This window comes from Polypterus senegalus, chromosome 10 (assembly GCF_016835505.1).
Source record: "Polypterus senegalus isolate Bchr_013 chromosome 10, ASM1683550v1, whole genome shotgun sequence".
In the NCBI taxonomy this organism is placed as follows: Eukaryota; Metazoa; Chordata; class Cladistia; order Polypteriformes; family Polypteridae; genus Polypterus; species Polypterus senegalus.
Genome location: NC_053163.1, coordinates 7,664,236 through 7,691,221, shown reverse-complemented (window position 1 = coordinate 7,691,221; position 26,986 = coordinate 7,664,236). Strand labels below are relative to the sequence as shown.

General features: G+C 41.2%; 1 protein-coding gene across 1 annotated transcript; it reads right to left on the bottom strand.

Moving 5' to 3' along the window:
* Window positions 1–2,348: 2,348 nt before the first annotated feature.
* LOC120536654 (perforin-1-like) lies at window positions 2,349–20,755 on the bottom strand. Its single transcript, XM_039765086.1, has 3 exons — window positions 20,745–20,755; window positions 12,462–13,009; window positions 2,349–4,055 (listed from the first exon to the last, which is right to left on the bottom strand). Exons 2-3 carry the CDS (start codon window positions 12,998–13,000, stop codon window positions 2,876–2,878), a joined length of 1,719 nt encoding a protein of 572 aa, XP_039621020.1. The 5' UTR covers window positions 13,001–13,009; window positions 20,745–20,755; the 3' UTR covers window positions 2,349–2,875.
* Window positions 20,756–26,986: the final 6,231 nt, after the last annotated feature.

The window sequence follows — 26,986 nt, the reverse complement described above, 5'->3', positions numbered from 1 at the left end:
TATTATGTCAGGTCTCAGAGTGGACTTGGTGATATGTGCTGGGATTTTCAGCTGCCTATCTACGAAATATTATCTTGTACATACAAACAAGTTTCATGTATTTATAACATAGGAAGCCCCCAAGGTTTTTTTTTTCAGAGCTTCTGTAAAGTATGGATGTCCTGCAAGGTTAGGTTGAAAAACAATGAAGGAAATTAAACAGGAACCGTTTACAATAATCTATAAAAGTCTCATTGTTGTGGTCCTGAGAAACACAGGAAAATCATTTAAAATTGCTATAGCTATACTAAATATTTTTTGAAGAAAAACAGCAAAAATAGGTTTAAAATACACAGGAATATACTGTAACTCACTACTGAAGAATTCAGAAGAAGCAGCGTGAAGTCAAAAAATAGTTTATAATTGCAAGCAGTATTGGGGAATCAGGAAATTCTATTGAGTTTGTTTGATGGGCCCTCTGGTCCCACACACCTTGGCTTGTCCATTCGAGAAATACACACAGTAATGGAAAGGGACAAAGTACTCAAGAGTTCAAGGTGTGTGTCCATGGCACAGAAACCTCGTGAAGTGCACTCACGAACATGCTGGCTGTTCTTGGGTTCTGTGGTTCCTTGTCAAAATTTTGCTTGACCATGGACCATTTCATTCTGGGAAGGGTTTCTTTGCATATGATGTTGGTCTTTTTGTGATTTGAAAAGCTTTCTTAAATACAGAAGATTAAACTGAGATACATAATGGATGGTAGACTGCAGGACACTAACCTGGACATAGCCTGAGCTTCTGGGCGTGCAGAGCAAGAGTCCTTTTACAGTGCTGACCCTTTGGAATTTCACACATCTGTTTCCATTTTTATGTGGATATTGACTGTATGGCACCTGTTACAGATCTAAATAAATAAAAAGGTTCTCTCCGGAATCCTCAAGTGGATGGATCTTTATATGAACCAAAAATGGTTCTCCTATGGCATCGCACTGGCACCTTCACTTTTTGGATAGGCCTTTTTGGACAGGTTCAGTGTTGAAGGTTACCAGCTCTTCTATGGGCACTGGTTGTGCTGGACTTGCTTGGAGTTTCTCCGAAGAGACAAATCTGAAGCTTTTGCAGTGTAGACATGTTTCTGATGCCTCTCTCCCATCTCCATCTCACCAGCACTGGATGGCTCTTCATAATCCGATTTCCTCAGGTTTATTCCGACAAACGAGAACTTTTAAGTGAATCTGGAAACACCTCTCCAGTTACTTCTAGACCTGCGGAGGCCACCAAGACCCCGGGCTTCTGGAGAAGGCTTGTCCAGGGGAACTCCCAGGTCTGCCATTCTGAGCAAAGCTATGGAAAGCTGCTCAGTGCCGATGTGGAGGAGACCTGGGCTGACTTTCCACTCACCCCTGCCTCTTCCTTAAACACAAATCACATTAAGGAGAACAAGACAACGAGGCATCGGCTGAGCCTCAATCTATAGAAATGGAGCATTTCACAAAAAAGAAGATCTGCTGGTGCCTGCTGGCCGTCTAAGAAATTCTATGCATGAACGATGTCTTCTGCAAAGTATGGACAAAAATATTTGTATGAGACTTTACAGTTTAACTTTTGTATAAAACCTTAAGAAACGTTAACTTGTTTGTAACTGAGATGTTACTTTCAGAAGAGACGTAGCGGAGGTGTGGTGAAGACAATTTGAATGCAACCAGAAGTAAAAGAAAATAAAATGAAATCACTGAAAACACACACATTTACGGCCCAAGAACTGGATTAATCAGGATCAGGGTTGATGATGGGGGGCTGCTGATAAAGACAACAAAGGTATGAAGGTTCATCACACCAATTGCTCTCTTTGTTCCTGGTGTCTTCAATTACAATAAAAAAGGACAATGGATTTTTTATGTGCAAAGCTAATGGGGGTGGTTAACTGATCTTTGTGTGTGTGTGTGTGCGTGTTAATTTGAAATTATACATTGTCACACATGGGCGAGTAGGAGGGCGTTGCATGGACCAAGTGATGGTAATCCCACACCAGGCCAGGGGGTGGCAGGATGCACTAAATCTTCTCCTGTTATTTCTACAGACCAGCCGTGAAAACCTATCTGACTCAGCATTGAAGACGTCACTTCCAGTTCTGGCACCAAGGAGGACGTCACTTCCGGCTTCGGCATCTAAAATAACGTAACTTCCCCCCAAAAACGTCACTTCCGGTCTGACTACTCAAAACTGCCATCTTTACAAACCCTCAGGAGTTCACATCTGGACTCCAAACAAGACGTTTCTTGTTCAAAATGAACCCATTGCAGCCAGGGATAATATATGGGTGGCTGCCCCAAACCTTTTTTAAGTGTGTCGAGTCTGATCTTTTCACAACATGTATTTATTTTAGAAAATATTCCATCCTGTATCTTACTTAAACTAAAAAAAAATGGAGTGGTGTCAATAAAACCTTTCTTTTGTGATTACTTAAGGTCGCTGTACGGTGGTATGGTGGCACAGTAGTTAGCACCGCAGCTTGCCCACTACAGACAGACAGAGAAGTTTGAAGACTGCTTGTCCGTTAGCCCGTTCGACGCTAGTGCATTCTCTCCATTTCTGCTAGACATGAACAGAAGGTTAGTTGTCGACAATACGTTGGTCCAGGTGTGTCCCGAGATTGATTGTCGCCCAATTCAGAGTTGACTCGCGCCATGAGCCTAATGTGTTTACAATGAGCCATCCTTATTTTCATTATTGCTTTTCAAAGTACACCATATTTCCATTGACATTATTGTTTCATTTTTCTGAGTATTCTTTAGGCTTCGGTTTAGGATGGGGGTTCAGCTGTAGATGTGACTAAACAACAAACAGAAGGACATGAACTTAAGCGAAGCTTCTCTTAGGTTCTCCTGTAATCTTAGGCCAGTTTTGATGCCCCCATATTCCCTCTCTTTATTGTGCTAGAGCTCCCTTTGTTGGGCACAGAACTTCTGGGGAGCTGCCTCTTTGCCAGATCTGACTGTATCGGTGACGGGGCATATTCTTTGCACGTTGGGCCTCCAAGGCTAGGGGCGCACTCCAAGGTGTAAGAAAAATACAGCACCCCATGCTTGAAGCTGCACGATTCTACATGGGTGCCACTACTTATTGTGATGTTGCACTTACCGAGTAAGTTATCATAAATGAGGCCATCATCATAGACTTTCAGTTTGATTTCAGAGTCCATAGAGAGTTTAACATAACCAAACGTGAAGGTTTCATTCCATTTTGGATTATCGTTGTCTTTGATTATTTCAGTTTTTTTATATATTTTCCCATAGTAAACCTTAACATATGCATCTGATTGACTTCTTAAGTCACCATATAAATCTTTGGCATATAAGTTAAACACGGTGAGATTGCCAAGGCCTCGCTGCGTGGGACAGCACATGTTATTTAGGATGTTATTGCCAGAGCATTTACAAGAGCATCTGTCTGACTTGCTCGGTTTCGAGTCTCCCTCGCATGTTCTGGTGCAGCTTGCGGATAAAGCCGCTTCTGTGAAGTACTCGCTCAGGGCTTTCTGAAGATTTTCTTTCTTTAAGATATTATTTTGAATCAGATGGTGCAATGGTGTTAGCGCGAATGTAACAACAGCGGGCGTTAACTTGGTGGACTCCAGCCAGGCTTTGTAGACACTTGCATCCGAGTCGGTTTTTGAGAAAAGAATATCTTCAGTGCCGGTGTGGCCACCATAGACATATGTCTTGCGATCAGAAAATTCATCGCTGAAGCTGTCGCTTCTGTTCAGACTCTTGTGTAATGCTTTGCAATGTTCCCATTTACTGCTTATGTTGACTTTGGTTAATACAGTAGCAGAGGCCTCTGCTTCTAGACAGTTCTCAATGTCTTTAATACTCAGTCTGTTCATGGACACTTCACAGGTTTTGACGGATGTAATTGTTTCCACTTTGCCTCCTAGACTCACTGCTGTGGTGTAATGGGTGCCATAAATGTCGATGAGGCGTTGGTAGGCATTCTTCTCATACATTTCAGGAAGCTTCTCAATATCATTTAAGAAATATTTATCAAGCGGGGGATCAGAAACCAACCTGTAACTAGAGATCGAGAGACAAACAAAACATGACAGCTCTTCAGGATAGAGATGGAAACTTCTAGTCACAGACATTTTAGTAATGAATTCCATTTTTGGTTTTTCCTATAATGTGGTTATCACCATTTGTGTTCACCTTTTTGCATGGACTGAGAATTGGGGTTTAAAGGTTGCTGTGGTTAAAATGCTGGTTATGTGACATATTAGGTCAACGTACTGTTTGTATTAAAGATTACTATGCACAGTATCATACATTGAATAGAAGATCGCATTCTAATATTTCCCTATACAGTAGTGCCTCATAATTTGAACTTAATTTTTTTCAAGGGGCCATTTGAACTATGAAATTGTCAGTCAGTCAGTCAGTCAGTCAATTCATTGTCCAACCCTCTATATTCTAATACAGGGTCACGGGGGTCTGCTGGAGCCAATCCCAGCCAACACAGGGCACAAGGCAGTGGTTCAAGTCCTATCTGACTGATAGGCAAGAGTTTGTTAGTCTTGGCAACAGCAGGTCCAGCTCAGTGCCAGTCACACAAGGAATTCCTCAGGGCTCTGTCCTCGGCCCTCTTTTGTATTTATATGCTTCCCCTTGGCCATATTATTCATAGCTATGGACTGGGTTATCATTTTTATGCAGACGATACTCAACTCTACTTCAATGTTAAAAGTGGAACTTCATCAGAGCTTTCTTAGCTCACAACCTGCCTTAGTGAAATTAAAACCTGGATGGAGCAGAACTCTTTAGAAAATTCAATTGCAACAAAACTGAACTCCTGCAAATTGGGACTAAAGTGCAACTTAATAAAATGAGCTCCTTCCCAGTCCATCTCGGCGGTGATCTCATCAGACCTGCCTCTACTGTAAAGAATCTCGGTGTCATTTTTGATTCCTCCCTTTCTGATTCCATCCACATAAATCATAGTTAGAAACTTTCTTACTTTCACCTCCGTAACATATCCCGTGTTCGCTCCTTCCTCTTCTTTTCTAACGCTGAGAAACTTGTCCCTGCTTTTATCACATCCTGTATCGATTATTATAATTCCCTACTGGCAGGTGCCCCTTCTAATCTTATATCGCAGCTCCAGCTTATTCAAAACTCAGCTGCAAGAGTCTTTACACGGACCAGCAGCAGCGAGCACATCACACTCATCCTGCTCCGTCTTCACTGGCTCCCTGTGTCTTACAGAATTGAATATAAAATCCTACTAATAACCTACAAAGTCTTAAATAACCTTGAGCCAAACTACATCAGTGACCTTCTCCATCACTATGTGCCTGTCCGCCCACTAAGGTCCTCTGATTCTGGCCATCTTGTTGTGCCTCACACTGGTTGACAGCAAGGCCTTCAGCTGTATAGCGAGTGCCCAGACTCTGGAATGACCTACTGAAATTAATCAGGTCAGCTGACTATATGAACTCTTTTAAAAAACAACTCAAAACTCATCTGTTCAGGAAGACTTTTAGCTCTACTTGACTTTGTTACCCTTCTCTCAGTTGACCTCCATGTCAAGATGCTCACGTAAGCTGAGTGTGTGTGTGCTAGACCATCAGTTTTGTTGTCTGTTAGGCTTTCTCTGAATTCACTGTCTTAATCTTATTTATTTATCTGGTTTAGTACAATGCTATATACTGCATACCCTGCCATTCTTTCTTAAACTCTGTGAGTTAATTGAGCATGGGAAAGGTGCTATATAAATAAAATGTATTATTATTAAGGCAGAAACAAACCCCAGGCAGGGCGACAGCCCACCGCAGGGCACACACACACCCACACACCAGGGACAATTTAGAATCGCCAATGCACCTCACCTGCATGTCTTTGGACTGTGGGAGGAAACCCACGCAGACACGGGGAGAACATACAAACTCCATGCACGGAGGACCCGGAAAGCAAACCTAGGTCTCTTAACTGTGAGGCAGCAGCACTACCCACTGCGCCACTGTGCCACCCTGTGAAACAGTCAGTTGTTCAAAGTTTAAATCAATCTTCCCCATTAAATAAAATGGAAAGTGAATTAGTCTGTTCCCAGACCCTAAACAGTACCCATTTCGATAAACGTAAACAGCTAATACACATAATTTAAGATAAAAATAACACAATTAAATACCCTAAGTGATAAATCAAAACATGACAGCAATAAATAAATTATGTAACTACAGTATACTAAAGTGAAAATTGCATTTACATGCTTCTTAATGAATTCCTTTTTCACCTCAGTCATCGGTACTACGACCTTCCTCTTAGGCTTTGTTGCTTCCACACTCTTTCTGGATGCCATGATTAACTCTTTTAGGGCAGATGTCGACTTTTGTTGACATTAGGGTTGAGGGCTGTAATGGAAGAATTTTTCTCTGCAAAGGTGAAATAAAGAGAGGGAGGGGGAATCAAGAAAGCAGATGGGCGTTAGTCGCTTCAGCGCAGAATCAGCTATAGAAACTAATGTTTTGGGAGAGGAATGTTCTAAAGATACAGCCAAGGCTATGTAAGGAGTTGTTTTTCACTTCGAGAGGCTTTTTTCACATGTAAGCATATTACTGTGTCTTCTGGTATCAGACACTAGTCTCAAGGCCGAGTAGAAGGAAAAAGCGCCGTGTCCCGTGGAAGGAGGGGGTAGGCTGAAACTGATCACTTCTGCATGCACTGCTTCCACGTAGACCGCTTTTGGGCAAGGACACCTAATTAGTATATAAGGGAAGATTCCGCCCTCAGTTTCTTTGGATGCTGAACCGCGGGGAAAGGCGCAACCGCCCGGTATCTGATAAAAGGCACACGGGGTTGATCCTCTGACGAGACTGACATGCGGGCTCCCTCAGTCTACTGGTCTAGGATGATGGCTCTGGGTCTTTTGATGTATGTTACTGTATGTATGTATGTTATTGTAAGTATAAGTTTGTCTCTTTAAGCATATATATTTATTTCTATAACCCATTCATATGTATTTATATGTTATAATTGAATAAGTAAATTTTATTTAAGTAACGGACCTCTTCTCTCTGATTTTTGCCTACTTAATGTTTTAATCCCTTGAACCATTTTCCCAAATCAAAACAAGGGCAGATGATGACTAAAGTCGACATCCATGGGTAGAGGGTGATAATCATCTGTAAACGTTGACAAAACTCACCATTACTTTATAGGTAGGACGTCCTTGCTAGGAGGAATGTCGAATCCCTGCATGTGTGTGAGTAGCGTAAACAGTGCCTAGAATGGCATCAATATCTGGCGAGAGAGCAAAGCAAATACGAAAAGCAAAATACTCAGTGGATGACGTTTTATGTCTGTTTTATTATTTAGAATTGGACTCTGACTTGTCGGACTCCAGTTTTGGTGCAGGTGATCTGGAGATCGAGACCTAAAGTGAAAGTGAGGTTCAGGCATCAGTTGTGCTGATTGGTCCCCAGCTGATCTGCCGACGCCACCCCCATGCACCTGCTGACACTGAGATGACTAACATACTGAAATACGGCACTGCATGCAGCAACAGACATTTTACATGGATATATGCAAAAAACTGTTGCTTTGTATGCTTTTCAGAAAATTTAGTTTTTGGAAAAATATTCAGAAAATGGGAGAAAAGGAAAAGAGTTAATAAATAGAGGTTATATATATATAACCCAAAAATAAAGTGAGAAAAGCACTGAAAAGACACAAGAGTAATGCAAGAGATGCGTTCACAGCGAGAGTGAGAGACGACTTGGGTGCACAACAGATGACGCCATCTATTGCTGCATTTTTTCACCGCGCACGCAGTTCAAACGTAGAAGCATAACTTGAACTTCAGACCAAACTTCTCTCAAATTTAGCATTCAAACTCTGGAACTTTCAAAGTTAGAATCTTCCAAAGTACGAGGTACCACTGTATTTGTCTTTCAACGCAGGAAGCTAAAAGGCACTTTGAGGTTGAAATGTTTGATTTGTCATTTTGACGACGTTTTCTTGCTTTTTGAGTTTTGGATTTTGACAATCAATGTCTTTCTTGACTCTCTGCATTTTGAAATTGGCCCATCTCGGTCCATAATACTGCTCATTCCTGTCGGTACCTTTTTTTAATTGTAGCAATATTTTTCTGACCTTGCCTCTTTGCACTCTCACAATGCAGGTCATGTGCCTCATGTGAGACTCCATGAGCAACACAAAGTCGAACCAGCAGTACCCAAGGATTTTCCGGAGAGACACACATGAAGGAGTCCAGTATTCATCTCAGGTCAACTGATAGCGTCCATGTCTCGCAACCATATAGCAAGACAGGAAGCACCAGGACTCTAAAGACTTGGATTTTCGAAAACTTGTTGACAGATGGACAAAATGTAATGAAAAGCAGGAAGAATATGTCAAAAAATGATGTACAGTGGTACCTCGGGTCATGACCATAATTCGTTCCATATCTCTGGAGGTGACCTAATTTTGTCACACGTAATTTCCCCAATAAGATTGTATGTAAATACAATTAATCAGTTCCAGCCCATACAATCTGCATGTAAATATATGTTTTAAAGATTTTTAAGCACAAAAATAGTTAATTATACTATAGAATGCACAGTGTAATAGTAAACTAAATGTAAAAACGTTGAATAACACTGAGAAAACCTTGAACAACAGAGGAAACTAACACTGTAAGAGTTTGCGCTGGTCCCTTATGAACCGCTTGCTGTAAACACTTTTTATGAGTTTTAAGCACATCCTTAATTTATACAAAAACTAACCAAAAACAACCAAGAAAACTAACTTTGCATAAGTTGAGTTCTGGTGTGAAAGAAATGAGGAGGAAGCTGGGTGGAGAGAAGGTTACAGTTTTGAGGGAGAGTCCGGCTCCGCAAAGGAAGATTTCGATTTAGGAATTTCGACTTCTTGAAGATCAGTAACATGAACGCCACGCTCATACTTTTCAATGATTTCTTTCTTTAATAGTATTTCAATTTCCTTTGAACCTTTCTTCTCACCAACACTACCACTCTTCACTTGCTTAGAGGCCATGGTTAATTGCAAAATTGATGCAAAAGCACAGGAAATAGAGCACAGAGTTCGCAGTGAATGCACGCACGTCTGACCGAGAACGATGTATGAGGAGAGACTGGACATGTGCGTAAATCATTGGCGCATACGAACTGGAAGGGAAACTGGCCGCCAGTATTTTTGTTCGTCACCAGAGCGTGTGATTGAGAACAGATGTGAAAGTTTGGCAAACTTTTTGATCGTAACCCGATTTGTACATGTTTGGAAACATTCGTGACCAGAGGTTCTACTGTATTTGACTTTTATGAAAGATGATTAAAATACAGTAAATTCTACAGTCAGAGTGTGGATACTTTTTGACTCACCCTCGTACATATTCACTTGTTCCTGAATAAAGTTTAATGACTAATTACTGAAATTATTTTTTTTTAAAGAAGCCTAATATAATCACATGCAGGGGGTCCTCGGGTTACAACGTCTCGACATACGATGTTTGGAGTTGACAACACAACAAAATTAAGACATGAGTGTTTTGGCTTACGCCTTTAGCGTCGTACTTGTGTAGGTGAACTAGTTTGGTTGCGCTCAACAGAAGAATACGCAGTTATGCGGCATATGAGTGAGGGAATTGGCAAACTAGGTTGGTTGTGCGTTTGTGTGGCTTTGTTTGGCGACATTGTGGCTCTTATCATGGCTCCCAAACGAAAATCAGAGTCTTCAAATGATTCGAAGAAGAGGAAAGCCATCACGATGGAAGTGAAATTAGACATTGTAAAGAGATCAGAAGGAATAAAGGTAAGGGATTTTTTTTTACACTCATTTTTTCTGTTACTACAGTACAGTGTACAGTACAGTATATTAATGTCCTTTCCTTTTTCTGTGGCTTAGTTGTGTTTTTATGTTCTAGATTATGATTCTGCAAATATGTTAGGATAGGTAAGTGACTAGGGTGTGTTTCGACTTACACCAAATTTCGGGTTATATCACTGTTTTAGGAATGGAACTGTGTTGTAACCTGAGGACCACCTGTATTTGTCCCAAGAGCAGTAAGTTCATAGTATGAACAAGTTTTTAATACGTCGGATCTTACCTTCGTAATTGTGGATATAGCTTGAAACACATACTTTGAAGCTCTTCTCCTTTTTAGCTCCAGACATTTGGCACAATGTTTGAATAACGTGAATTACATCGTTTACTGTATGTTTGGGCATATCTTGAAGCAATCGGTGGAAAACTCTATGATATCAGTGCCAGAAGTGAAGAAGCTGGCTGAGACAGAATGCAGAAGAGAGTGTGCCTAGAGCCCATAGACATATATAGGTAGATGCCGCATTCGCTGTGTTGCCCAGCCGACACGATACGTCAGCGCATCCGCCATATTGCAAGTGGCAAAAGTGCCATTTAAACTAATACAGGTAGACTTGGAAAAAGGGTTTTCTGGTGAAAAAACAATAACGTTTAAAACAGTATCGTTTACATACAACAGATTTTGGCGAATTGTTTAAATGCAATTATTTATATCCATTTATACACTAATAATGACAATTATTAAATAATAATTATTATTATTAAATAATTCCTCCCATATTAATAACCTTTCTTGGACTGCCTTGTTCCATCTCTGAAACATTTCTAGACTTCGTCCTGTTCTTACGCAACACAGTACTGAAATATCGGTTAATACCCGAGTCACCTCACGTACAGATTACTGTAATGCTATTCTATATGGCATCCCACAAAAATGTATCCATCACTTACAACTTCTTCAAAATTCTGCTGCCAGGATAATAATCTGCTGTTCTAAATCCACTGAACATATCACACGTATTCTGTGGTGGGCTGGTGTCCTGCCTGGGGTTTGTTTCCTGTCTTGCGCCCTGTGTTGGCTGGGATTGGCTCCAGCAGACCCCCGTGACCCTGTAGTTAGGATATAACGGGTTGGATAATGGATGGATGGATGGATATCACACCAAATCTCTCTCAACTTCACTCTCTCCCTGTTAACTACAGAATACAATACAAAATCCTGCCCTGAACATTTAAAGCTCTCCACAACCTCACTGATCTCCTCCAGACTGGCACTCCTCTCGCTCACTCAGATCCTCCTCTGCATGTCGACTTTCTGTACCACACGTCAGACTCAGTGCTCTGGAGCTCGAGCGTCTCTCCTGGTGCTCCTCAACTCAGAGATTCTCTTCCCTCTCATATCCGTCTGCTCGATTCAATAACACATTTTAAAACTGCCCTCAAAACTTCTCTTTTCAAACTGGCATACCAATTGTGAATTTTGCACTGTTACTGCCAGTTATCTTTGCTTGTTTGCTAATGACTGCTATTTAATTTATCATTCTCTCTTTTTATTTTACTAATGCTGTTTAATTCTATTGTAAGTTGACCCTGAGTGCTAAGATTATAAAACGGGATTTTTTTTGTATTGATTTTATTGAAATCACACAACATTCCATACAGATAGATCAATTTTTACATAAAATAGGATTGAAAACAAATCAAACCCCACCCCTGAGAAAGAGAGCATGGCCAACGGAGTAAAACTTAAAGCTTGTAAAAATACATAAATTGAGGGAAAAAAAAAAAAAAAAAATGGGAAGAGAATCTATTTCCTCAGTGCTTTAAGAACTTATTCTAAAATATTATTGATCAGATCCTGCCAGGTTTTGAAAAAGTTCTGCACAGATCCTCTAACTGAGAATTTGAATTTTTCCAATTTCAAATAATTTAAAACATCAGTTACCCACCGACTTAAAAGAGGAGAGTTAGGATTCTCCCAGTTTAGCAAAATAAGTCTGCATGCCAATAGTGTTTGTGAAGGCAATCACAGTTTGTTTGTCTGGGATTTTCGTAAATAGGATTTTCTAATGGCCAAATATAACCAAAACGGTTGTTCAGCCTGAGCTTGAGGCATCTTTATCCATTACCTCAATCCACAGCAGTGCCACTCGCAATATGGTGGTGACGTTGATGTACGATTCTGCTGGTCATGCGGCGTCTAGTAATTCTAGGTCTATGCTATAGCCAATTGCAAAAGACTCTCAACATACATTTTGATCATGTTTGGATCTACCTCCATCTGTGAGTTGGGATTTTCATTAAGAACCAGAGGTACAACAGACTCACTGATGAGCATCTTATCCAGCGTGTGCAGCTCACCCAAGCCTGTCATTAGCAAGCATACCGTCGGTCGACAGTGTCACCTCTTATTACTTGTTTATTTCAACCTAAAATATAACCATTTGTGGAGAACTCGCAATTAATGTGAAAGAAAGATCATTCGTTGTTAAAGCTGTTTCAGCTTAATTACAACTAGCACATGGTGTACTGGCCCCTGACTCCCCAGTATTTTCTGGAAATGACCCTCAGGTCCAACAGTTTGAGTCTCAGTGTTTTAGTGAAAGTCATTTGGATTGAAAATGAATAAATCCATGTTCAGCTTACCTGTAATACTCACAGAATATCTTCTGAATGATGAACGTCATCTTGTCTTGTTTGGATTTGTCTGAGAAGTACTTGTTCATTTTAGAGTGTCTCCCAGCTAGCTGAACAGACCCCTCGGCCTTTGGATGTTCCACTGACAGTCCTAATGTCCAGTTATTTTGAATATTACTTGCAGTTTCCTTTGCCAGGGCCTCACTGGACGAATAGGCAGAACTCGTTAGTGAATGACTACATTTTTGCATGGTGCGCCAATCAACCATTGAAAGGGGCAGCTTTTGTTCTTTACCATTCAAAAAGTTGTTTTTCTTGAGGACGCACGTTTTATTTGGGTGCAGGAATTCCTCCATGTCGATGACGTACGCCTTCTTGTGCTCCATTGTGAGAACATCGAACCCTTCTCCTGCAAGGTTATGACCAGGAACAAATTCAGCCCTCGTGCATTCTTCCCCAGAACCCAAAGCCTCGGAAACCATAAGACGATGGGAAGATGTGATGTTTAGGAGAGTAAAGAGAAAAATCAGAAGAGTCTGGGAAGCCATAGATGTACTCTGAAAAATGAAACCAAGAAAAAGTGAAAACACTTGAGTGTGCATTTCAAATGATACGTTTCTAATTAATTTGTATTAAGGGACAGATTTACTGCCTAGGCGGCATGGTGGCACAGTGGGTAGCGCTGCTGCCTCGCAGTTAGGAGACCTATCTGGGTTCGCTTCCTGGGTCCTCCCTGTGTGGAGTTTGCATGTTCTCCCCGTGTCTGCGTGGGTTTCCTCCCACAGTCTAAAGACATGCAGGTTAGGTGGATTGGCAATCCTAAACTGTCTCTAGTGTGAACTTGGTGTGTGTGCCCTGTGGTAGGCTGGCACCCTGCCCGGGGTTTGTTTCCTGCCTTGTGCCCTGTGTTGGCTGGGATTGGCTCCAGCAGACCACCGTGGCCCCGTAGTTAGGATATAGCGGGTTGGATAATGGATGGATGAATTTCCTGCCTAATTATGACATTACTACTAGTGGTGATTGAAGACTTTTGAACCTTACCTAATGAGGGAAACACTGGAAAAGCCAAATACATTCATACAGTCATGTGGAAGAGTAAGCCCACCCCATGAGAACTGTCCACTTTTTCAGCATATCTGAGCAAGCAAACAGTAATAATAATACATTTTATTCATTTGTAGGTGCCTTTCTAAACACTCAAGGACACTGAACAATAGATAAAACACAGATTATAAACAAAAGTAAAATATAAAAATTAAAGTCAGACAGAGCAATTGGAATCAAAGAGAAAAAGCAGTCTTAAACAAATGAGTTTTAAATTTAGATTTGAAAAGTGAAAATGATTCAATATTTCTAAGCTCAGATGGTAGTGAGTTCCAGAGCAACTGAATGCTCTGCTCCCCATAGTGGTAAGATGGACAAAGGGGACAGTCAAGTGGATGGAGGAAGAGGATCTAAGGGTACAGGAGAGAGTGGCAACATGGAGGAGGTCAGACAATATGGAGGGGTGAGGTTGTGGAGAGCCTTAAAAGTTAACAGAAGGATTTTGAATTGAATTCGGAACTGAACTGGAAGCCAATGAAGCTGCTGCATGATGGGAGTGATATGGGGAATAGAGGGGGGTCCTAGTAATGATGAGGGCGGGCAGCTGAATTCTGGACCAGTTGAAGCTCAAAAAGAGATTTGCGAGAAAGACCAAAGAAAAGGGAATTAAAATAATTGAGACGAGAAGTGACAAGGCTATGAAGAAGGATAGCAGTGGTGTGGGGAGTGATGGACGGGGGGCAAATACAATTAACGTTACACAAGTAAAGATATGGAGACTGGGAGATGTTACTGATGTGGGACTGAAAGGTTAAAGTACTGTCAAGGATGACACCTGTGGGGAAGAAGAGACAGAGGAATTATCAACAACAAAGGAAAAATGATCAGTTCTGGATAATGTTGACTTTGTACCAATGAGGAGAACCTCAGTGTTGTCACTTGTTATTTAATTTAAGAAAATTTGAAAAAAAAAACAGGACTTGATTTCTGCTATGCAATCAGTAAGTGAGGAGGGTGGAAAGGAAGCAGTAGGTCTGCTAGTGAGATAGAGCTGGGGGTCATCAGCAGAACAGTGGAAGCTAATGTTCTATTTATGAAAGGGGAAGGAGGTCAATAATGAAAAGGAGGGGCCCAGGACAGAGCCCACCTGAAGTAACAGCGGTGGGTTGGGATGTGAAAGTTTGAAGCTGAACAAACTGAGTGCGGCCTGAGAGGTAGGATCTGAACCAGTCTAGTGGAGTGTGGGTAATGCCAATCAAAGATAATGGATCTGAACCAGTCTATTGGAGTGTGGGTAATGCCAATCAAAGATAATGGACCAGTCTAGTGGAGTGTGGGCAATGCCAATCGAAGATAATGGATCTGAACCAATCTAGTGGATTGTGGGCAATGCCAATCGAAGATAATCTATTGAGAAGAGTCGTGTGACAAATAGTGTGAAAGGCCGCACTCAGATCAAGGAGGATGAGAATAGGAATTAAACCAGAATCAGCTGCCATAAGGGGGTCATTAGTCATTTTGATAAGTGCCATTTCCTTACTATGGAGGGGACGAAAACCAGACTGGAACTGTTCGTAGAGATTATTTTGAGATAAAATGAGAATGAAGTTGAATAGCCACTATTTTTTCAAGAGTTTTGGAAATGAAGGGTAGATTAGAAATAGGACAAAAATTACTGAAGTAAGTCGGATCGGCACCCGGTTTTTTCAGTATTGGATTTATTGCAGCAGTTTTAAAAGATGAAGGAACAGTACCAGTAGTGAGAGAAGAGTGGATTAAAGCAGAGATAAGAGGGACCAGAGAGGGGAGGCAGGCTTTGACCAGAACTATAGGGAGGGGGTCCAGTTGACAGGTGGATGGCTTAGACTCACAGACAAGATCTGAAATTTCTGCAAGCAGGGCCTACAGATAAAGGTGATCTGCTTGAATGAAAATGTGCCTTTCCAATCATTTATTCAACAATAATATCAATAGGTGTAATGGTCTACTGGGGAAAAAGTAAGACCACCCTTGGCCTCAGAAGCTGGTGTCGCCCCTATCAGCAGAAATGACTTCTTGTAGACATTTTGCATAACTGCCCACCAACCTCTGACATCAGATGGATAAATTTTTTTTGACCGCCACCAAATATTCTCTCATTTGCAAGATCTTCGTGGGGTTTCTTGCATGTCCTGTCCATTCCAAATCCCAACACTTGTGACATCTCAGTGGGATTCAAATCAGGACTTTGACTTGGCCAGTCTAAGGCACAGGCTTTATGGGAATGCACTCAAAATGGGGAGCACCGGTCAAGAGGATACCGAGGAAAGGCACTGAAGGTACACATAGGGCGAGAAGTATCAAATATTTTGAAGTGTATTCTATTACCTTTCTGTGGTTAGTAAATTAATAAATACACACGTATCAGAATTACTTAAACAACTGAATACGTCTGACTTGGCTAAAGATAAAAACAATGTGAGGCACTATAAAGACGTGTTGCCGATGGTGCTGAAGAAGTCCCAGTGGTCTTACTCGACACACACTTCTGCTGAACTGGCTACAAGTCCTCAGAGTTGGTGTGTCACTGAGAGGACGAGCAGCATTGTTCATAATGGCACTGAGTTTTTCCTTCATTTTCTCCTTCACCACCACCTCCAGCGAGACCAGAAGGTGTCCCGTAACTGAGTCTGTCTTTTTAATGAGCTTTTTGATTCAGTGGACTTGTCGTAAAGTGCTGGACAGCAATTCCACCCTGTTGCATCTCAGTGTATTTATCTACTATGAGAAGATCCGCTTTGTATTCTTATAATACTGTAAGCAATGTAATGTCACTTATTTCTGAGTTGGTAATGTAAGTAGCATTGCACTCCTTTTCATGGTGAGGTCTTCTGATTGGAGCATTAAATAACTGGAATTCACATGGCATTTTTGTAGACGTTTTCCCCAAATTAATATATTATTATTATTTTTAGTAAAACTGGTATTCCACCAACTATTCTTTTTTTTTTTTTCTAAATTCTTTTATTCAATTATATAGTATATTAGCTATGGTGGGCTGGCGCCCTGCCCAGGGTTGATTTCCTGCCTTGCGCAATGTGTTGGCTGGGATTGGCTCCAGCAGACCCTCGTGACCCTGTAGTTAGGAAATAGCAGGTTGGATAATGGATGGATGGATAGTATATTAGTTATGTATTTTGTAGACATGCAGTTTTAAACTGACTAATTTAAACTGGGAAACTGTGACGCCGAAGAAATTGTTGAAAGAAAGGATGGCCTGATCTGTCGACTTGCGTATGTTCTCCTCTAGATGGCCTCAGTTGTCCGTTTTGTTTTGATGGTAATGTTTAATGCGCTCGTGGTTTCTATTCCAGTGTCTTCGGTTTTGGAAGTGGGCGGGGTTTAAATTGGGTGTGGGAGGGACTAACCCTCCACGCTCTATGCTGTGTAAAAAAAGTCTCAAATAAAGGGTGTTTTTCATCATTTTTTTAAGGACACGGTTAATGTAAATGCGTTGAAACTCATACTCAGAATGGTGACGTAGCACAGCAGCCTAGTAACAGAAATCTGGGGGTCACACCCTGGGTGCTCCCAGCATGCAGTTTGCACATGGGTCTAAGTGAGTTTGCTCCAGTTTCCTTCCTCACTCAGTCTAAATAAATTCAGGTTAGGTGCAACTTAATCGTCCCCTGGGGTCTGTGTCAGAAAGCAGGACTACTGTAGTGTGAAATTCAGTTAAAGTAAATCCGGCAAATTCCATTCCAGGAAAGTTGAATTTCGCCAAACGTGTTCCTGGAACAGAATAACACAGCATTGCATGATCCCCGACCAAAGATTCAGGTAACTTGTTAATTATTTCTTCTTCTTCTTCTCTCTGAAGAACCCGTTGTTTTTAAGAGTGTAGCAGGATATAACAGATCAAGAGTTTAGACTGTGTGATTCAAACTAGAAAGAATTCTTTCGAACTGACGAATCCATTGGGATGTATAAATCTGTTATCTATTTCTGTTATTTATATAACTTAAGTACAGTTCTAAAAAAATGATGTTTCTGGAACCTTCCTGTGATGGTTCTTTTGGGAATCCAAAGTGGTTCCTCTATGACATCGCTCTGAAGGACCGCATACTCTGGCATCTTCATGTTTTAAGCATGAGCAACGTTCGTATAGCACGGTGAAAGATAAAAAATTTACAAAATGTAATAGAATGTTTAATTGTCAAATCTATACACATTGTGCATAATAATAAGATAAATAATAATTTCTCCCATTGGTTTCGGCATCAGATGGCACATAATAAAGTGCCCCTAAATATATTTTCAAGGTCAAATAACTAAGCGTCCACAGCTGAACGAACTTTCATTTTAAGTTTCACTAGGAAGCTTAAAAGAATTAACCGTGACTAATCATAATAAAATAATTTTGTTTTTAAGTGAGGATTTCACCTTATTCTGGATACTGGCTCCCGGCTTCCAAATCCTTGATCATTGCACGTGCCGCTATTCCACTTCTGATATGCATAAACGTGCGTGATTACCCCGCGAGCAAAATCTACCCCCATAAACCCCCGCACACACTGACCCGAAATTCAAATTCAGTTACCCTAATCCTAACTCAGAGTATATGCATCAGCCAACTCCGTAAGAACGGTGGACTTGTAGAATCTGACGTTAAGTTGTCTGCAACTAATCGTCCCGATAAAATTTTTGAACAGCTTCTCATCTTCATCAACATTCGTATCCCATTCATCAAATTCCAAGAGCGTCTCCTTAAATCGTCTTTAAGTGGAGGACAATTTTGTCTGTATAATGCAGCCGCAGTGTTACGTTTTAGAGGAAGAAATACCACTATAGTCCACGTTGCTGCCTACGAGTACATTTTTTTTAATTTTATTTTCAATTAAAAACATTGCTGTGCGGGTATTTTTTCCCCACTCTGCAAATAAGGCAAAGAAGGAAAATAGCCACAAACCATCCTACTTCTCTTCTGCTGAAAAATGAGGGCAGTGCAGTGCTTAGTACGTTAAAGTAACGTCTGTATATATACCAATATGTAAGCAACATAATTCTTAAAAAGTTTTGTTGTATGCTGGTTCATATTCATTCATTATTTACTGTTCAGATAGCTGTAGTTTAAAACGTTTTGTTATTTGCAACCAGTATGCTTAACTAGACAGTTCACCGATAGCGCGTCTTGTTTAACTTGCGTCCATACTCTGAAGCGTGTTTAATGACAGTCACATGTGCATAAAGTTTTGAGTACAAATAGTACTGTATTCATTGTTAGTAGTTACATTATAATAATGTTCATTGCAGTTTGTTCTCAACATCATTGAACGGTATAGGTAAATTATGTTCTTAGTATTTGCATTTATTACACAGTAGTAGTTTTAAATTCATTTTTCGTTTTTCTCTCTCCTTGTTTTGTTAAAGGAACCCAAACACACACACACACACAGATACATCACATATACGATCATCATCATCTAGCCTTGGTGTAAACACCTTCTGGAATAGATTTGTATTTTAATAAATAATTATTTTTGGTATTTTTTTTTCGGAATCTTGTTATCGGACGACCTGTGTCGATTTTATATTCTATAAAGGACTTCAATTAAAGAATCAGCGAGGTCACAAGTTGACTCTAATTTTTCAACGACTCCTAAACAAACGAAACTAGTAAAAGCAATACTGTATTAGTATCGATTAAGATAATAGCATTAATATGTCACTATTTTGGAGTCTTTTCGACGTCTCTGAATACCTTCAGAAATTATCACATTATTTTTAAATACATAAACCGTTCGCTGTGTATATACAGTATAAAGCATTGTTCGAGCTCATATTTTTACTGCCTAAACATCTGCTGAGTAGAGTCTGCTCACTTGTAGTTAGTGATATGGCTGGGCGTCTATAGATCCATCCATCCATTATCCAACCCGCTATATCCTAACACAGGGCGCAAGGCAGGAAACAAACCCCGGGCAGGGCGCCAGCCAACCGCAGGGCACACCCACTAAGCACAATTTCAGATCACCAGTGCACCTAACCTGCATGTCTTTAGATTGTGGGAAGAAACCCAGGCAGACACGGGGAGAACATGCAAACTCCACGGAAGGAGGTAGTGAACCCAGGTATCCTATCTGTGAGGCGGCAGCGCTACCCACTGCGCCACCGTGCCGCCCATATAAATAGTATGCAAAAAATAAATAATTAAGAGAAATAGAACCCTTAAATACAGAATGACTTTTTTGAGTCTCTGAATGATGATGCAATGATAAGGTAATTTGGCCCGGATACTGTAGATATAAAAATCTGTTAAGCTCGAGTCTCCTAAATGCGAGGCAGCAGCGCTACCGCTGCGCCGTCTATAGACCATCCATCCATTTTCTAACCCGCTGAATCCGAATACAGGGTCACGGGGGTCTGCTGGAGCCAATCCCAGCCAACACAGGGCACAAGGCAGGAACCAATCCTGGGCAAGGTGCCAACCCACCGCAGGACACACACAAACACCAGGGCCAATTTAGAATCGCCAATCCACCTAACCTGAATGTCTTTGGATTGTGGGAGGAAACCGGAGCGCCCGGAGGAAACCCACGCAGACACGGGGTCTCCTAACTGCGAGGCAGCAGCGCTACCGCTGCGCCGTCTATAGACCAGAAAGTCAAAAATGATTGCCGACAATCCCAATGGAGACAGTGGCGGCATTGTGCGCATGCGCGCGTGTATTGGGCAGCCAGCGCAAATCGAAGCTCGGTTAAAGCGGAAGAATCCCAGGCGCCTGCTGATTTAGAGGAAAAAAAAAATACCACCACAGTCGACGTTGCTGCCAACGAGTACATTTTTTTAAATTTTATTTTCATTTAAAAACATTGCTGTGCGGGTATTTTTTTTCCCCCACTCTGCAAATAAGGCAAAAAAGAAAAATAGCCACAGACCATCCTACTTCTCTTTTACTGACAAATGAGGGCAGTGTAGTGATTAGTACTTTTTCCCACATGTTGCCCGTGCGGAGTCTCCACGTTCTCGTTGTGTTTGCTCGTTTTGTCCTCCCACATCTCTTCAAAGGTTAAGTGGATTGGCAATTCAAAGCTGGTGGCCCCATGTTTCCTGCATTGTGCTCTGTGCCGCTAGGATAAGGCTTCACTCACCCTGTTTTGGATTATGTAAATTAGAGATTGACTATGGCTGTCTATAAATGTAGCCTAATTCTTAAACCGTCTTCAACTGCTCACGCTTTAAATAGATGAAGAAAAGCATTGTACTTACAGTTGCTGTGATGTTTGATCACCTGCAGGGTGTACAGCACCGTGTCAGATCTATTTATACAGTTTAATTATCTGCTTCTGTCTAGACCAATGTATTTAGCAAGGATTGGTAGTGATTCCCAGCATGATAAAGATAAACATTTTTGTGATTACCCAAGTCTGTGGGCACAGAGGCTACTGCTAGTGTCTGTAAACTGAATACATCCAGTAATGGCACAAGTAAACCTAAACCAGCGTAAAACTTGGCACCAGCTCTTATTCAATTTTATCCCAGACTTCCCAATGCATTGGCACAATTTTGCTCAAACCCTTGGGCATTTTCTGGAAAGCAGCTTCTGCCATAATGTTTCACAGCTCAAGGTGTTGCATTTCTAATCTTTGCCTGACAGGCCATCTTGGAGACTTGCTTAACAACATGATTGGTCAGGTGTTGAATTTTGCCTCATTTCTGTGCCATTTGTACGCTCATTTTTTTTTTTTTTTTGTTTTACTTTATACATCTTCAAGAACAAAAGAGAGGGAGAAAAACAAAAAAAAAGCTAAAGCCCCCAGAAATGAAAACCAAAGGCTACAACTGAATTTTTACTATTTTTATTATCTAATCATCCTTTCCACAATTGACTTCAAGAAAGCAGCACATCCAACCCAACATCTCTCTGCTCAAGGTAGAGTGCCATCCCACCACATGGTACCATCACACCTGCTCAAACTGGACTCATTTGAAGTTGGCATTTCACCAAGTATTCTTGTCTATGGAGTAAAATCCACAGCGCCATCCATCCATCAGTCCATCCATCTATTCATCTTCCAAACTCCCTAATCTGGAACGTGGAGTTAAAACTCAAGTACTGGGAGAAGGTGAAAGATTCACACCAACAGCAACAACCAGGCATGAGATTCAAAAACCAGGACACTGGATCTGCAAAGCAGGAATGCCAACCCCTGGTTCAGATATTCCTCAATCCAGGATTTGAACCCTTTCCCCTCAGTCTGGGACATAAGAAAGTGCTGCAGTGTGCCACCATGTTATTCAAGAAAAGACACGGATAATGAAAATCAGGTCATCAAGGACTGACACGTTCTCACACCAAGTGAACAATCACAACGTAAGAAAAAAAAAATACATATGCTGCCAATCAACCCAGCAGTAAAAGTCTTCAGACTGTGGGAGGACACTGACGTGAATGAAGAAGAACCTGCACTGAAAGGAGTTTGACCTTTACTGAAGACCGTGCTCCTTGACAAGAGACAAAGCTGAAATTAAATTGACCTAAAAAGAGGAGGAAGCCCTAAAGATCCCCCATAATTCAACACTTTTCTTCCATCTATTTGTCGGTTATGAACAGCACAGTGGCATTTTGCGTAGCTGCCTTGTGTGTCCGATGTTCAAGGCTCGAATTTCACACTTGCTTCTCGTCCGTGTGTAGTTTGCATGTTCTCCCCGTGCTTGTGTATGTTTTTCTCTGAGACCTCCAGTGTCCCTCACACATCTTCATATACCTGTGTGTGTTAAGTTAATTGGTGATTCCTACTTGAGTTTGTATATACGAGTGATGAATTGGCATCTTCTTCACAGTCATAAAAAAATTGGGAGTGGCCTCCCCTCGACTTTCTCTTATACTCAGATATGCGGATGGATATTTGAGGAGTAATGATTATATTATTTTATATTATGTACATTAAAGAACCATCAATAACAAATCAAATCAAATTAATAATACATTGAACAATTATTATAAAATTTCTTCTTCTTTCAGCTGCTCCCGTTAGGTGTCGCCACAGCAGATCATCTTCTTCCATATCTTTCTGTCCTCCTTATCTTGCTCCCGTCACACCCATCATCTTCATGTCCTCTCTCACCACATCCATAAACCTTCGCTTAGCCCTGACAGCTCTATCCTTAGCATTCTTCTCCTGTTATACCCCTCATCTCTCCTCTACATATGTCCAAACCAACGCAATCTCGCCTCTCTGACTTTGTCTCCCAACTGTCCCACCTGAGCCGACTCCCTAATGTCCTCATTTCTAATCCTGTTCATCCTCGTCACACCTAATGTAAATCTTAGCATCTTTAACTCTGCCAATGCCAGCTCCGTTTCCTGTGCCACCGTCTCCAACCCATATAACATAGCTGGTCTCACTACCGTCCTGTAGACCTTCCCTTTCACTCTTACTGATACCTGTCTGTCACAAATCACTCCTGACACTCTTCTCCACCACTCCACCCTGCCTGCACTCTCTTCTTCTCTTCTCTTCCACAAACCCCATTACTCTGTACTGTTGATCCCAAGTATTTAAACTCATCCACCTTCGCCAACTCTACTCCTTGTATCCTCACCATTCCACTGACCTCCTTCTCATTTACACACGTGTATTCTGTCTTGTTCCTACTGACCTTCATTCCTCTCCTCTCTAGAGGATATCTCCACCTCTCCAGGGTCTTCTCAACCTGCTCCCTGCTATCACTACAGATCACAATGTCATCAGCAAACTTCACAGTCCACGGGGACTCCTGTCTAATCTCATCTGTCAGCCTGTCCATCTCCATTGCAAATAAGAAAGGGATCAGCGCTGATTCATGAACAATTCTTATAACAGTAAAGTTGAATAAATCAGAATCTGCAGCTGCATGAATAAAAAAGCAACACGCTGGTTAGCGGAAATAGCTGAAAAGTTGATAGAAATCTACGTTTTGTACCCGATACTTGTATGCAAAATTTGGTTGACCGAAGTGAAAGCGTACTCAAGTTATCGAGTTTACACAAAGACATAATTCCAAAAATGGTATTTTCTGACTCAGGGAGGTCTAAAACATTGAGATTCATAAAAATCTTGAAATTGAATTTTTGGACGATTACTATACTTCCCTTCTAATTCGTATACGAGAAAGTGATAAGGCATGTTCCAGAATAAGGTGAAATCATCAGCAAAAACAAATTATTTTATTATGATTGGTCATGGTTAATTCTTTTTAAGCTTTTCTCGAAATTGAATTTTTGGACGATTCCAATACTTTCCCTACGAGAAAGTAATAACAGTGGTATGCAATGAAAAATTGTTTTGTTAGTTGCATCTGATTGTTATGTATTTATGGGCACTGCATTAAAAATTGAAAACCATTTTTCTCCATCACTTAACATTTTTCCACAAAACACATGTTTAGCTGTCAATTTTCATGTTTTTGTCGTCTATAATTGTGAAGAAGGCAGGCTCTATTGTAAGCACGGAGCTGGACAGTTTGACATCCGTGGCAGAGCAACGGGCGCTGAGCAGACTCCTGTCAATCATGGAGAATCCACTGCATCCACTGAACAGGATCATCTCCAGACAGAGGAGCAGCTTCAGCGACAGACTGCTGTCACCATCCTGCTCCACTGACAGACTGAGGAGACCCCACACTATGCATCTCTTCAATTCCACCCGGAGGGTAAACGTTTACATTATACAAAGTTATTGTCTGCTATACCTGCATTGTTATCACTCTTTAATTTAATATTGTTTTTTATCAGTATGCTGCTGCTGGAGTATATGAATTTCCCCTTTGGGATTAAAGTCTATCTAATGAATGGGCATTTTATTTTGCTGATCATTTGTGTGAATTTAATTGACCTCAACATGTTCAAACAATGAGCTGCAGCCATTCACTCAGGGTGAGCGTAATGATTTAGCAAGAGATCTAGCAAGTGCTGGAAATGTTATAGTACACCGGTGAAGCTTCACGGGGATCCTTCTGTAATCTTTGAATCAAATGTTGCTGCGTCTTCCTGACACTCGAAGCTTTACACCCTTTAATCAAATCAAATTGAATTAATTTTAGTCCCCGAAGTTCAAGAACGGGAGCTACACTACTGGTGAAAAGACTACTTTAGAAAATCTCAGCTTTTGTTCAAATTTAGTCAGATGAAATGCAATGAATGATCTGTAATGGCGAAGCGGCAAGCAGTAAACTGCCAGAGGTTTCAATTTAAAGTTTTGGGATAGCAACAACCGGAAAAAAAAATATATATATCACAGTATTACCAATGGGTCCTTCTTCAGGGAGCAACTCATAGGTGTGGCAGCCGGCCCGGACACAGATAGGCGGACACATCAATGTCACCCAACACATGTTTATTTACACAATCCATATTTTACAAATGTGCCACACAACCCCAAAGTCCCCAAAAGTCCAGGCCACCAAACAAATGCCTCACTTCTCTTCCTCCTTGCCTCCTTCTTCCACTGAACTCAAGTCCTTGTATGAAGGGAGGCGGCCCCTTTTATACTCACCCAGATGTGCTCCAGGTGCTTCCTGGCAATCTTCCACCGGCACTCCCCAGTGTGACGGAAGTGCCAGCTGCATCCCCGGAAGCACTCCGGGTGTCCCTGCTCTTCGTCCCCCCAGCACCTCCGGGTGTGGCGGAAGTGCTGAGGTCCAGGGCTCCCAAGGCATTGGGGTGCCCCCTGGCGGAGACCACAGGCCCCTACAGGGTTGAGTTTCAAAGCTCTGTCCACATAAGCACCAAGGCGGTTGCCCCCACATGGTCTGGAGGAGGCGTGAGCCCTCCTTCGGCCGGTTCGCAACCCCCCCCAGCCATCTGCGACATAGGTTACAACCTCCAGATGTTCTGCTACAATTCAAGTCAATGAAGCCTTGTAAGTTGAAGCAAACAATTTGCACAGGTGTCCAACCTTCTGTTGATTACTTAAAAAGCTCCTGTCTGTCGTAAAGCAGAGTTGGAACACGCTGGGTCACTACATCCTCTGATGTACTACTTGGATGATATTCCAGTGATAACGGCAATTAACAAATGACATGAGACAGAGTAATATTGTACTTAGAGATGTTGCCCTTTAATTTAAAGAAGTGTGTTGGTCAAAGTGTTGGTGACTCCAGTCGTGTCCTACACAATCCAAAGGCACCTGGAAGAGACTCGGACAGGAAGAGAGCTGGCAGAGCCAAAGTCACCAGCCAATCAGAAGACAAGATACGGAGGGTCACCAGCTTGCGTGATCACAGGCGCCTCACAGCACAACAGCTTAACAGCGCAGGTTGACTAAAGCAGAGTGTCAGTTTGTACTCTGAAGAGGAGACTTGGTGCTGCAGGCTTGACAGAGAGAGTGGCAGGAACAAAGCCATTCCTTAAAGGACACAAAAGGGCCATGAAATACCAGCTGTGGACCACCGCAAATTGGACAGAGTCTCGTCTTCACAGTAATCACTGTGAGAGAGAGTAATAAAATAGCTTTATTGGAAAACAGAAATCAAACAGCAATTCTGATCAATTAATTGAAAGGTATTCTTAATGCCTGAGCTTGAACGCAAGCAAAGGCGAAAAAAAATCAATTGCCTAAACCAAACTGGAATTCACCAGATATGACATCACCTCATGGTTAAAATTAAAATTAAAGAATTAATCTGAATAAAAGTGTATTCTTTCCAGTGAATTCTCAAGCATATAATATTAGATTAGACACCCTACCTTTTATCATTGCAGAACAGTTTAAATACCTCGGGGTAAACATCACAAGTAAACATAAAGCTCTTTATCAGCAAAATTTCGCAGTCTGCATGGAAAAAATTAAACAAGACTTGCATAGATGGTCAACCCTTCATCTCACACTAGCTGGAAGAATTAACACTGTTAAGATGAATATTCTTCCTAAGCTCCTTTTTTTATTTCAAAACATTCCAATATACATTAATAAATCATTCTTTAAGCAATTAGATTCAACAATAACCTCATTTATTTGGAATTCAAAACATCCACGCATCAAAAGAGCGACCCTACAAAGACAAAAGGCAGAAGGCGGCATGGCTCTACCTAACTTCCAGTTTTATTACTGGGCAGCAAATATACAGGCGATAAGAACCTGGACACAAATAGAAGAACATACACAGGCTTGGACCGCAATAGAAGTAAAATCCTGCAGTACTTCTTTGTATTCCTTGCTCTGTGCTCCAATAAACACACGCTATCGGCAATACACTAATAACCCAATTGTGCTCCACTCACTTAGAATCTGGAACCAATGTAGAAAGCATTTTAAGACGGAGAAGCTTCTATCTGTGGCACCTCTGCAAGAGAACCACCTCTTTCAACCATCACAAACGTGCAGTTTTTAATATCTGGAAAAAATTTGGAATTAACTTGCTTAGAGATCTTTATATAGACAATGTCTTTGCTTCCTATGAACAATTACATTCCAAATTTAACATTCCAGCTACACATTTCTTTCACTATCTTCAAATCAGGAACTTTG

What these genes read in the sequence shown, in the direction of transcription:
- LOC120536654 (XM_039765086.1), bottom strand. Translation starts at nt 13,000, where the DNA reads ATGGCTTCCCAGACTCTTCTGATTTTTCTCTTTACTCTCCTAAACATC. An exon ending in ATATTCTGTGAGTATTACAG is followed by an intron (nt 4,056 to 12,461) that starts GTAAGCTGAACA and finishes CTCGATCTCTAG; the next exon opens with TTACAGGTTGGTTTCTGATC.